At 47.5% G+C, this 12,742-nt stretch overlaps 5 protein-coding genes across 5 annotated transcripts in view; 2 read left to right on the plus strand and 3 right to left on the minus strand.

Moving 5' to 3' along the window:
• UREG_04479 (fumarate hydratase) overlaps positions 1 to 2,334 on the plus strand; it is a gene marked incomplete at both ends in the record, with an annotated part of 3,147 nt that extends 813 nt beyond the window's left edge. The window contains 4 exons of the mRNA XM_002544916.1: positions 63 to 951; positions 1,004 to 1,144; positions 1,739 to 2,150; positions 2,239 to 2,334. Of these exons, the coding sequence (XP_002544962.1) occupies positions 63 to 951; positions 1,004 to 1,144; positions 1,739 to 2,150; positions 2,239 to 2,334 (1,538 nt within the window). The remainder of the gene's footprint in view (positions 1 to 62; positions 952 to 1,003; positions 1,145 to 1,738; positions 2,151 to 2,238) is intronic.
• A 908-nt stretch (positions 2,335 to 3,242) lies between these two features.
• Positions 3,243 to 3,748, minus strand: UREG_04480 (uncharacterized protein; the record flags this gene model as incomplete). Its single annotated transcript, XM_002544917.1, has 3 exons — positions 3,243 to 3,266; positions 3,375 to 3,479; positions 3,689 to 3,748. The coding sequence occupies 3 exons, from the start codon at positions 3,746 to 3,748 to the stop codon at positions 3,243 to 3,245; spliced, it is 189 nt and encodes a 62-aa protein (XP_002544963.1).
• A 963-nt stretch (positions 3,749 to 4,711) lies between these two features.
• UREG_04481 (60S ribosomal protein L24) lies at positions 4,712 to 5,468 on the minus strand (the record flags this gene model as incomplete). Its single annotated transcript, XM_002544918.1, has 2 exons — positions 4,712 to 4,996; positions 5,418 to 5,468. The coding sequence occupies 2 exons, from the start codon at positions 5,466 to 5,468 to the stop codon at positions 4,712 to 4,714; spliced, it is 336 nt and encodes a 111-aa protein (XP_002544964.1).
• Positions 5,469 to 6,158: 690 nt separating this feature from the next.
• UREG_04482 (ubiquitin-conjugating enzyme E2 N) lies at positions 6,159 to 6,788 on the minus strand (the record flags this gene model as incomplete). Its single annotated transcript, XM_002544919.1, has 4 exons — positions 6,159 to 6,337; positions 6,396 to 6,527; positions 6,584 to 6,672; positions 6,736 to 6,788. The coding sequence occupies 4 exons, from the start codon at positions 6,786 to 6,788 to the stop codon at positions 6,159 to 6,161; spliced, it is 453 nt and encodes a 150-aa protein (XP_002544965.1).
• A 792-nt stretch (positions 6,789 to 7,580) lies between these two features.
• UREG_04483 (uncharacterized protein) lies at positions 7,581 to 11,962 on the plus strand (the record flags this gene model as incomplete). The annotated part of the gene is made up of 3 exons (XM_002544920.1): positions 7,581 to 7,720; positions 7,777 to 10,308; positions 10,375 to 11,962. 3 exons carry the CDS (start codon positions 7,581 to 7,583, stop codon positions 11,960 to 11,962), a joined length of 4,260 nt encoding a protein of 1,419 aa, XP_002544966.1.
• Between the last annotated feature and the right edge of the window lie 780 nt (positions 11,963 to 12,742).

A 12,742-nucleotide genomic window follows, 5' to 3' on the forward strand; every position in this document is an offset into this window, starting at 1 on the left:
CCACCTCTTGTTGTTTGGCAGACCGGCTCCGGCACCCAGCTCCATTATGAACGCCAACGAAGTCATTTCTAACCGTGCCATTGAAATTCTTGGTGGCACTATGGGCAGCAAGAAGCCTGTCCATCCCAATGATCATGTCAACATGTCCGCTTCCTCCAACGATACCTTCCCCACTGTCATGCACATCGCAGCCGTCCTCGAAACCGAGGAGACCTTGCTCCCTGCTTTGAAGAGCCTCCGGGAGGCGTTGCAAAAGAAGGTTGAGCGGTTTGAGAAACTCATTAAGATTGGACGAACTCACTTGCAAGACGCAACACCCTTGACTCTCGGCCAGGAGTTTTCAGGATATGTAGCCCAGCTTGACCGAAATATCGATCGCATCCAGAATACCCTCCCCGACTTGCGATTGCTTGCGCAGGGTGGTACTGCTGTTGGCACTGGTCTCAACACATTCAAAGGCTTTGATGAGGCTATTGCTGAAGAAGTGACCAAGATGACTGGCACCGAGTTTAAAACGTCACCCAACAAATTCGAAGTGCTCGCTGCTCATGATGCCATTGTTGAAGCTTCGGGCTCTCTGAACACCCTTGCCTGCTCTCTCTTCAAAATTGCCCAGGATATCAGATATCTCGGCTCGGGACCACGATGCGGCCTTGGAGAGTTGATTCTTCCCGAGAATGAGCCAGGTTCTTCCATTATGCCTGGCAAAGTCAACCCTACGCAATGCGAGGCACTTACAATGGTCTGCTCCCAGGTCATGGGCAACCATGTTGCCGCTACCGTTGGTGGGATGAGCGGACAGTTCGAATTGAACGTGTTCAAGCCATTGATGATCCGCAACCTCCTCCACAGCATCCGTATCCTTGGTGATGGAATGAAATCTTTTGAAAAGAATCTTGTCGTTGGTTTGGAGGCGGATGAAAAGCGAATTGGTTCTCTTCTCCACGAAAGGTAAACGATATTGCAATTTAGCTCCCTGTGTTCAAGGCTAACGTTCTCCCAGTTTGATGCTTGTCACCTGCCTGAACCCGGTTATTGGATATGATATGGCCTCCAAGGTGGCCAAGAATGCACACAAGAAAGGCCTGACCCTGAAGCAGAGTGCAATGGAGCTCAAGGCTTTGAGTGAGGAGGACTTTGATAAGTTCGTCCGCCCCGAGCTGATGATCAGCCCCAAGGAGAAAAAATAGACAAAAGCTTGCGAGTTGGGATAGGCCTTTGTTGTCCCCATGTATATAACTACATCTAGCTGTTTTGTGGTAGGAATTTCCACAGACATACCTGTACAATCGCCACAATCTCATCTCTTCAATTGGCTATGGAGTTAAAAATAGCAACACAATAGGGCGCTAAACCCAGGTTAGTAAGGTGTCAATACCCCCTGCAATTCCACCAGGAACGACCAAGCATATCGAGAGTGCAAAAGAAGGCTGAGTTCTCCCACTCCCCTTCGTCGACCTCTTGTGTTTCCCCTCTGCTTCTTCTGGTTTAAGTAGTCAGCATTTATTGAACATATCCAATACTCTCGTTTAGTTTGTCTTTTCAGTTGAGCTCATCTCTCATACCCTGCAACCTGATTCTTCGCTCTCGACCCGGCCGTAGCAACTAACATACACTCGCTTTCTCTGCCCTCACGGTAACAGCTTTTGTCCATCGATCTATCCATCTACGGAACGACCATATTTTGAACAATGGCACCTGTTAACGGCATTAACCATATTTGCGTGCTGCAAGACAGCTCCGACGAGGAGCTCCTCTTCCCGATGGACCTCATTTCCCCAGATGTTGCTGCCCAACTACCAAAAGGCTATACTATCCGCCCTCTTCGCCGATCCGACTACGATAATGGCTATCTCGAGGTACTCCGTGTCTTGACGACCGTTGGCGAATACTCTTTCGAGGAGTGGAGCGAAAGATACGATTGGATGGCGAAACGAAACGATGAATATTACCTCCTTGTTATTTGTGATGAGACGGGCAGAGTTGTCGGGACGGGCAGTTTGATCGTTGAGCGAAAATTTATCCACAAACTTGGTTTGGTTGGGCACATTGAAGATATTGCCATTGAGAAAAACCAGCAGGGCAAGAAGTTAGGATTGAGAATGATCCACGCTTTGGATTACGTGGCAGCGAAGGTTGGATGTTACAAGGTATGGTTTTCTTGAGCTTTCCGCTGATGTTTTATGGTGCAAGTTTGGCTTCCTTTATTGAAGTAGAATCGCTAATGTTGCTGTGTAGAGTATTCTTGACTGCTCCGAGGTCAACGAGGGTTTCTACCTTAAGTGTGGCTTTAGACGCGCCGGCCTAGAAATGGCTCACTACTATAATGTCTGAAATACACCCTGTCGTCAAGCTGACGCGTTGAGTGTCACACTCACTGACCCATTTGCTCAGTCATATGGTATTTTTGCAGCCTCTGGTCGCTTCTTAAACGCCTGATTCCAGGTGGCCACTCGCTTTGAACTATTCATCGATTTTGGCCGGGCCATTGGCCCTCAGATCTACATGATCTGTGGGAAAATGATTAAGGGGCTCCGACATCTGCCTTGATAGATCCCTAGACTGGGTTGTTGAATGTTGCTCTTGCAAATAGGCGTCGACTTTGGTTTATATTGGGGCAGGCTTTTATTATAGAACTGGATGTGGTGTTTGGGTTAGGGCGCAAGAGGATGTTTAGCCTCTATACTCTAATTTGTTTGATTTGGTTGCAATAAGTGCTCTGGCAGGAGCCGGGGCAGCAAAGCGGAATGGCTTACTATTTTTAGTATTAGGCACACAAGGCAAGCCAAGTCAACAGTTGAATTTTACAGCAACAACAGTAAGCATATGCTCAAGTGGTTGAAATCCATAGGCATGCTAGTACTGCTTCCAACAGATCAAGGACATCGGAGAGGGCCACTCTTTCAATGAATTTTCGAATTCCGGATCTGTTCAGGATATGCTGGGGCAGGAACAAGATTTCTACCCTTTTTCCATAACAACCTCCACAGGACTCGAGAGAAGTACTAAATCATATTCATGATATCGCATCGGCAAGACGCCTTCCCTATAACCAGGATCCCATGCGCACATTCATAAACAACATTCATTCCTGCCATTTCCTCCTGGCTAGAAGAGCAGCATTCCCGCTTGGTTTCGCTGTGGAGGTTCGCCCCTCCTATGCGTATGGTTTCCCCGAGCAAATCAAAGTAACGGAACCGCATGACGAAAATGCAAGGAAAAAGATAACATCGCAACGGTCTTTACGATGTTGGGTTGGGGTTCATCTGTGTTGAAGGAGCAAATGTGTTAGACAAGGTTCTTTTTTGATAAAAGGAAGCTGGATAAGAGTCCCCCGCTCCTTGATATCGAAACCCATATAAGAATTCACGTACCTTGCGCTTGCCACCGGTCATCGTGACGTTGACGAAACGTCTGGTGTATTGATGGCGCTTCTTAGCACGGCCCTTGGGAGTCTTCTTCTTCTCTTGAGGCTCGACCTAATTTCGTTGGATATCCCCGTTAGCCCTCCGCATATTCAAAGGTTCATCAAATTTGGTACTCCGGCATTTCATAGACGAAATCAACACCGCATATCCTAGTTTTCGTCCCTGAAAAGCACCGGACAAAAACCACCACTATAGCGACTGACTCCGTCCCACGCGATGCGTGAACGCGCGGATCCTGGGGGAGGATATCACAAACTGACCTTTGGAGTCTGAGACTTGACTTTACCCGCACGAGCGAGCGAACCGTGAACCTTACCCATGATGTGCGGTCGGTAGGTAGTCGATGGAAATGTGCTTCGGCGAAGGCGTCACTTGAAGTTGGCGGTTGGCGAACGAGATCTGTGTGAAGACGACGGCTCTGGGTGTTAGCGCCACTTTCTTCCTGGGCTGCTTAGGTAAGGAGGCCTAAGCGAGGGCTCAACCGTTTGCTCTTGAGATTGGAGAGCATGGATGAAGGGGATGGTAGGTGTTCGCAATACTCACAGTTTGGATTTTGGTGAGATTCGTGTCGTTGTCGATTCTGCTGGCAGCGATTTTCCCTTGAAGGCGACGGCGAAGCAATTCTTCTTTTCGGGGGGGCGAGTGAATGCCAAGAACTGACTATTCTGAGTCTCTAGGGCTTTGCCCTATTTCCCCTCTCGGTCGCCGGGGAAGAGGGGATGACCTCAATGTTGGTGAGCACTGAGCAGTGGAAGAGCTTTGTTGCGAGGAGCGTTATCAACATGGAAATTACGATAATCATTCGTCTTGACATACGGTCTTTCATAGCTACTGACGTACGGATTAGAGAAAATGATAGCATGAAACTCATCAGATACGGGCTGGTTGTACTGAGAATTATGAGATCGCAAACCACTAGGGTAATTTTTGTACCAAGAGTTCGTTGTTGCTTGAAGAGCATATCAAGATCATTCCCATTCAAGCCAAGGTCATCTTGCGGATGCGATAAAGCGCGATTCTTGTTCTTTGCGAGATAAAATATTTGGGCTTACAGAATCTAGGAGTAGTAAGAACCAGTTCCGCAGAAAAGAACCATGATTCAGGCTTTCCAGTCGTAGAAATCATCGTCCCATGTATGCCCTTTCTCACAGAGGAATTTTAAACCCAGTTTCTCATTCAGGCCATGCCGGGCCCTTAAATAAAGAACAAACACCAGATTTGTTACTCCCTTATGCCACAGAAAAAAGCAACACCATTCCACTTCCACACCGTTACGTATAGGCTTAACGAGACTTGGCGGCGACCTTTGGTGCTGAACCCTTAGCACCCTGTTTGCTCTGGATTCTGGAAGTCTGTCCTCTGGAAGCAGCGGCAGCGGTGCGGGCCTTCTCTCTCTTTTGCTTCTCAGCAGCTTGCTTCTTTTCCTTTCCTTCCTTGATAGCAGCCTGGCGAGCAGCGAGACGGGCCTCTGGGCGCATAGATCGGCGTTCCTTGATCACATCAAGGGAGGCACCAACGATGGCACGTTGGTGTTTGACGGTGCGGCGGGTACGCTTCTTAGCAACTTCCTGTAAATTGGCGAATTCGACAGGTTAGCGTAGTCCTTCCTTAACTCCCATAACGCTAGTCATCGTCCCAGTGCAATGTTCCCTTGTATTCCACCTTCCGTAGGATCGGGTTGTACTGACTTCAGAAATACCCTTTTTGTGCTGTCTTCTGTACAAAACGGTCCAGGCGATCCGGCGAGGGTTCTTGCGTTGGAGGAAAAGGGATTCGGATTTGCCATTCTGAAATCTGAAGATCTTGCTGTCGCCACGGACATACAATTTACCCTAAGTTTCGCAAAACAAGATGTCAGTTTCTTCCTTTGAATGCGCGTAGCCTCCGTTATGGATTCGAATTGCTCAAATTGGATTTAATTAGAGCCAAAAGCTCGCCGCCGCTGGCAATGGCGTCTTGTTTCTGAATCGGGATAGAAATTCCACGTACCTTCCCAGGGTAGATCTTCTCACCGCTGAAGGTATCGTCGTAGGTACGCATCTTGGATCGTGGGGATGCGCAGCGGTCGTGGACGAGGTGAAATTGTTGACTTGGTCGTTGAATTGCTCGTTGCGTCAACCGCCAACTTCGATGAGTGAGGTTGGTGTGGTGCCTATTTTCGCTAATGTGTGACACGTGACCCTGACTGCCCTCAAAAGTACGGGGAACCTCCCGCTCCGACAAACCATCAACGAAGACCAACTACCTTTCGTCGCAACGGCATGGATACAATTCGAGAGTGATGCTGGGCTATGTGTATTTGGCGATCTTAACCTACTGAACGTGCCTTGTACGAAACCTAGACGGCCGGAATTGGGGCAATAATACCTTATGGACACTATACATCCGTTCCGGTTTCCAGGTTGAATGCCACCTCATGTTTTCCTATCGTTTTACCTCCATTCTGGACAGCCTTGTGGACATATGTCTTCAACAGCAACGCAATAATCCATAGATCACACGAATGTCGGACTATTAACATGGCGTCAAGTTTTAAAAGGATTCGATATGATATATCTACTCTATCTAGCGTTCGAAGCCGTTGCATAAAAGGTTGTCCATCTACCCTCGACTTGAGCACCTCGTGTCCACGTAAGATTTTTTTGCAGCAAGGCTAAAGCACCTGTCATATGAAGCTTTAGCGAGCTTGATTTTTATTTGTCAGGATTATTTGTTGTTCAACACAGCCTCTTATGCCGGAGTGGCGTGTTTTCTTGTCCATTCTCTCGCAGTTTCAATGGCTGCTGGCTCGTCTTCTTTCCAACGCTGAGCAACATCATTTGCTAGTGGGTCATCCGGATTCGGTGCGCCTAATAAAGCCTGGATCGATAAAAGAATTGTGCGAATCTGGAGGGCAGGTGACCAATTATCTGCAAGAATGGGGTCAGCCATCGAGACAGCCAGACACCAAGAGCCCCAGTTCCTTACTCTTCAATACATCGAGGCAGATTCTACCGAGTCTGTCTATATTCGGGTGGTATATTTTTGTCAAGAAGCGGATTTTTGGTGGTGTCATTGGATAGTCATCCGGCAAAAACAATTCCAGAGAAAATATTCCACCTATGGAGAGGTAAGCGCAGTGCACGGAGTCCAGAAGTTGATCTAGAGGCGGATACCTTCATATGGGGACTGGGACGGGCCGTGTATTTTAACGTCGAAATATCGCAAATTATCTTCATGGGGAACTGCATCGATGCCCGGGACACTTTGTCAAACCATTAGCAGTTAGCATGGAAATGGAACTGGTGTTAATATTTTAATTGCTTACGGCTCGGCCATCAGGCGCTCAGTTTCCTTTATTATTCTCTTTGGCAAAGCCATCTCTGCGGGGAGCTAAGTGATTAAAGCAAGTGAATGTCGGGAGCCTTTAAAAGGCAAAGCTTTCTTCTTGCTAAAATGAATATAATAAGCAATGCAGGAGTATTGTTGAATTCTCTCTCGCGAGGAAAAGGAGGGAAGTTGATAAGAGGGCCTGTGGTAAGGTTAATTGTGTGACGCGAAGCCAAACAGACCACGACTCTAGGAAAGATGAAATCACAAGATCGCGCCTGCACAAAACCAGCTTAGGCACGGCCACCAACCTCTTCAAATAGTATGGGCAGGCACTTGAACTGATATTTCTTGCTGCCGCAAAGTGATATCGCTCTATAGTTGATCAACCCCGCCATTCACTGCCAAGAAAACCTGACCACACCAACGGTCACCTGACTGTCACGTGCTGCTTGCAGATCCTCAATCGGCGACTAAACTAACTACTTCAGGGAATCTGCTTCTTGACAGCATCGGATGGCGCTCGCTTGTCTCTGTCCATAACCCAGCATCTTAGACACAATGCATGAGAATATTTCTGCATTATGTGGCAAGCACTTCTACGCTGTAACGGGACAGTTTATATGATAAGCATTTTTCAATTGCTACTGCTGTTGCAGGCGCGTTTTCAAGATGAGACCGAGGATATCAATCACCAATGAACGAACATCTACACCCACACCCTTCTGCAAACCACCAGTAAATATACCCCCTACATGAGGGCGCTTCTTTCAATCTTTCCTGCTCTTTGCTCCAACAACCGCGCCTTCTGCGAATTCCGAACCAGCTACCTCCAAGGACAAAATGACAAGTCCTTCGGAGTCAAAGGCCCCATTCTCGGCCTACGATAGTCCTACTTTTGGAGAAGACAGTTCTTTTCATATTGACCAGCCAATTGGGTCTATGTCCATTTCCCCCTGTGGGAGGGACGTAGTTCTTGCCTCGTAAGCTTCACGAAATCTCCTGGAGCAACACGAGCAATCCACTAACGAAATTGCAGGAAAGAAGGTCTCCATGTCATCGACCTGGACAGCCCTTACTCCCCCCCGCGCTATCTCCCTCATAGAACTCCATGGGAGGTTGCTGATGTCCAATGGTCGCCTTTCGCTGCTCGGGATTGGTGGGTTGTGAGCACATCGAACCAAAAAGCGTTGGTGTGGAATCTTGCTATGAGATCATGGGAAAACCCAATCGAACACGTTCTACATGCCCACTCAAGAGCAATCACGGATATTAACTTCTCTGCGCATCATCCGGATATCCTTTCAACTTGTGCCGTTGACAGTTTCGTGCATTGCTGGGACTTACGTATACCGGCTAAACCCGTTGTATCGTTTTCGGACTGGTTCGCTGGTGCCACGCAGGTAAAATGGAATAGACAGGACTCCCACGTCATTGCTAGCTCTCATGATCGTTTCTTACATATCTGGGACGATAGGAAAGGGGTCGTTCCCATACGAACGATAGAGGCTCATAATACAAAAATCTATGGACTGGACTGGAACCGCATGCGCCCAGAGGGTATAGTGACCTGCTCGTTGGATAAAACAATAAAATTTTGGGATTACTCGGTGGATAGTGACATCCCTGAGAAAGTCATTCATACCTCTTTTCCAGTATGGCGAGCTAGGCACACTCCGTTTGGATGGGGCGTCCTTGCCATGCCACAACGGGGAAATAATGATTTGCATCTCTACAGCCGTACCTTCAAAGATGCAAATAACGACAATGATGAACCTCCGTTAGTCCACAGCTTTCCAGGGCATAAAGCGCAAGTCAAGGAATTTCTTTGGAGACCTCGCGGCAGCGTCATAGATGGTTTGGATCACCGGGAATTTCAACTCGTATCCTGGGGAGCCGATAAGGAGCTGCGGTTACACCGAGTCAAACCGGAAATACTCAAAGGTGTTGGGTACGAGAAAGGGAAATCATTTAACCCATCGCTGAACCTTACCCGCAAAGGAGCAATTTACAAAACCTTTCATGAAGAGCCAGGAGGTGTAGAACCGTTGGAGCAATTAGATGGTTCTCATCCCAATCACAAATCAGGATCATATCGCCAAGCGGCCTCTGGGATTGGTGGTATCTCTATGCCGTATTCTCGCAGATGGACACAGGGTGGCCCTAGGGTGCTCTATGGTATACACGGGAAATCGCCTCTCCGTGCCGACATGAACCCGATTTCCTGGATGCGTGGTGTTAAAGTGTCTGGTTGGGACGTTGAAACCCTTGGTGACGAAATCACTCATGTTGGCGAGCGGTTTACGAGAGTATCTTTTGAATCTGTCAATGTTGCTCAAAGGAAAGCCACGATTTCGCTTCATGGCCCATGGTCTCCTGATAATACCAGCGTATTCCTGCGAATTGATATCAAATTCCCAATAAACTATCCGAAAACGGCCGCCCCAGTTTTCAACGTGCAAAAAACCTCCTCCGTAACGCCTCAGCTGGCAAAGTCCCTTACGTCTGGTTTGAAAACGGTATCCGAAGCGTATCTTTCAAGGGAGCGAGGTTGTCTCGAAGGAATTCTTCGATTTCTCCTTGGCGAGTACACACCGGAGGAGATCGTAGCCATGATGCAAGAGGAAACAGGTGAGGTGCTCAAGTCACCAGGCCTCCTCGGAGATGGTGAATCAAGTGATGAGGACGAAGATGTTGGTCATTTTCAAGGCAACGATCTTGCTATGAGTTCGTCTGAATTGCTTCGTCCTGTGAACGCAAACGTCATGGTACCAGTTGCAAGAGTATGCAGTGCGGTTTGGTCTAATGATGGACGTCTAGTATGTTTCTTTCCGCCAAAAGAAGAGAAGGTCGCCTCTTTTTTGGATTCGATAGGTCTCCGGGAGATGACGAGACTTTCACGATCCAATCGAGTTTTCGAGGCTTTTGGGAGATTTCAAACAAGTTCGCCCGGCCCAAATACCATTGCGGGCACTGGGGCCAGCAATGGCCCTTTGACAGACGACGCTGCTTCTGAATATTCCGATGGCTCATACGAGTCTTCCAGTTCTTCGGGCTCTTCTGATCTTCTGGGGGCTCTTCCGCAGCATTTTGGTGTTCAACGAATAAGTAATCTCGCCCTAAGCCGTGCAAAATCCACGGATAACTCGCAAAAATCCACTACTGGAGTTTCCATAATGAAACCATCAAACAGCAAGCGTTATAATACCATTTGTATCCACAATCTCACGGATATTCTCCCCGCCAAATACGATTTAGCTGAGCGATATATCACACACGGAAATACTTCTGAAGTCTGTACACATAATATGGCGGTTGCGGCAAGTTTCGGGAATGCGGAACTTGCTCGTACCTGGGGGCTCTTAAAAATGCTGCTAGCGGAGCAGTACTATGTCGATAATATCTCCTTGCCGAACAATGCGTTTCAACCGGCTCGTCAAGCAGTGAACCAGGTTAAAAAGATAGATAGTGGTGTTGATCTCACCCAGGATAATACTACGACTACCAACTGGTCAAAGGGCGACATTTGGGGAAACCACCCTTTTGGAGCTCGCTGGTTTCTCCCCGCCTTGTAAGTTGGTGGCCTGCGGTTTGTACGGTTTTTCATGAGTGCGGCATTACTGATACATGGCTCTAGGTTTGATCACTTTGAACGACTTGGAGATGTTCAAATGTTAGGAATGTTGACATGCCTTCTAATGGATCCGGTATCTGGAGGTTCCAATTACACAACAAATCAGCAAAACGAGATGCTAGAATTACATCGAAATCCGTCATTTTCCGTGGAGCACATCTCTCCGCCCCCGCATTTGCAGAGAGGACACTCAAACTCCGGTAGCTTTTATGTATCACCCGTCAAAGAAACACATCTCGTTTCAACCAGCTATGGTTCAGCGTGCTCATCTACCGACATGTGGCAATCGGGAACCCCGCCGCTTTACTCTACCGGTGCTACACCGCCTACCGCGATGCGAAACAGCCGGCTCGATGTGGAACGAAAGTCGCAAAAGCTTGCTATCCCGATATCTAGTTCCCCTAATCAGTCTTCCGATCCTCGAAACCTAAACGTTGGGCCTACTCTTGCATCTTCCCTATCTCGATCCTTACCTAATGAGCCGTTGACTGGCTCTTCGCCTTTAGGTGGCATCGAGAAAAATAAGCCTAGTCCCGCTGGCAGTCTGGCTACTAGCGGATGGCAGGGAAACGCACCTGCTGGTAAAATACCGTCCGCAATACCCGACTACATGCATGCTTCTACTGCACCTCCATCTCAAGCCCCTTCGGATACTGAAGTTGAAACTTGGACCTCTTCAAAGTCTATTAGGTCCGCAGAAAAGTTATCAACGAAGTCGAAATTCTTAACGAAGTCCCCGAAAGATATACAGGTGGTCTTCAAACACCGGGGAGAATTTGACGATGATGATTCAAGCCATGCTTCGCTAATGACTCATGGGCGCATGTCAACCTTGCTCGCATATCGTGCTGCATATGCAAATCTGCTTTTCGCTTGGAATTTGCCAATCGCTGCAAGAGAAATACTTGGAGTGGCCTGTGACGATAAACATTTACTATTGGGTCAATCAAATCTTCGCGATTCTGAGGTGTCCTTTCACCTAAATCCCCGAGTCGTGGGCCAGGTGGCAGGATTGGAGTTACAGCAGCATTGCTTCGCCTGCGGTTCTCCGCTGCACATATCTATATTCGCTAGATCAGAGCCCAAAAAGCTCACAACAAGAAACAAGAGGTCAACTGACCGGCCAAGCCTGAAGTGCACTGAATGCAACGCGGGGCCACAAAAAAGACTACTTTGCACAATCTGTGGCAGGATGATGGATGCCGCATTTGTACCCGACTTAATTTGTGGGCATGTCAGTTGTCATACCTGCCATGAGCAGTGGCTTACTTTCGATGAGAATTGTCATGACAGCATGATGTTAACCTGCCCCGCTACCTGTGAATGCTTACCCTCGTCCCGTGAGGCGTCGAATTTATCAGTGACAGCCGAATCCCAGGATGAAGCCACTTGGGATAATAGCAGTCAATTAACGCACAGAAGTATGATTGACTTGCAAACCCAGTGCCGCAAACGGCTTCCGAAGCAGTTAAGCACCTATAAGCGGCAGCGATCTACTAAGCAATCTAAAACTAAAGCCTTACTTCGACTTTTGATCAGTGTCCAAAATGCTTCCAAGAAGGTCCGTCTAAAGAATATTTTAGTGCGATGAAAGGGGCTTAGCGGAGATAATAATACTGGATGGCTATTTATCATGATATCTTCACTTGTTTCGCAACAGCAATCAAGTTTTGGAGGATTTTCAATGTTTAATATTTCAACTGTTAAAAATATTCAGTATCTGTACGAATGAATAGTAACTATCTAATATAGCTAATCAAAGGATTATTTTGATCCATTATTATTTCCCCTATCGCGGTCAAGGCAACAAAGAAACGTGCTCGATTGCAATATGGCTTATCCGCATATTTCCCTTGTCCCTCTTCCCATCGAAAAGGCTGGCTACTGAGGTGGCAATAGCCATTAAATTCGGGTAGTGTTTCTGCGCAGTGCGTACCACGTACAAAGCTTGTGAGCTGTCAAACAGGGCCGAATTTCCTGGGCCATAGCTAATAGTTATTTCAACACGGGTACTCCGTAGTTTGGTAGAGATTTGCTTTGATGGCTTTCTGATTCCAGCGATTATACTGCAGTCGCTGCATCATGTAGATTAATATACAACTAGATTGAACCACTGAGAGGTCATAGCGCCCATTCGGAATATGTTGGATAATTGCGGTGACGGGAATATTATGCCAATGATAGAACATGCGCATTCTTGAGGGTATTCTCAATCTGTGTCTCCGACCATGAGGCTTTAAAGAATAATTAGTTATCTCAGTTGTGTGCGTTGTTGTCTATGAACGCTCTGTGGTTAATACAGGATATGAATCAAGCGTCGAGGTCCTTGTTTCCTTTTGACAAGCTAGGTAAAGAGAATGTCGAATTGGAG

The sequence above is a fragment of the Uncinocarpus reesii genome, genomic scaffold (assembly GCF_000003515.1).
Source record: "Uncinocarpus reesii 1704 scaffold_2 genomic scaffold, whole genome shotgun sequence".
In the NCBI taxonomy this organism is placed as follows: Eukaryota; Fungi; Ascomycota; class Eurotiomycetes; order Onygenales; family Onygenaceae; genus Uncinocarpus; species Uncinocarpus reesii.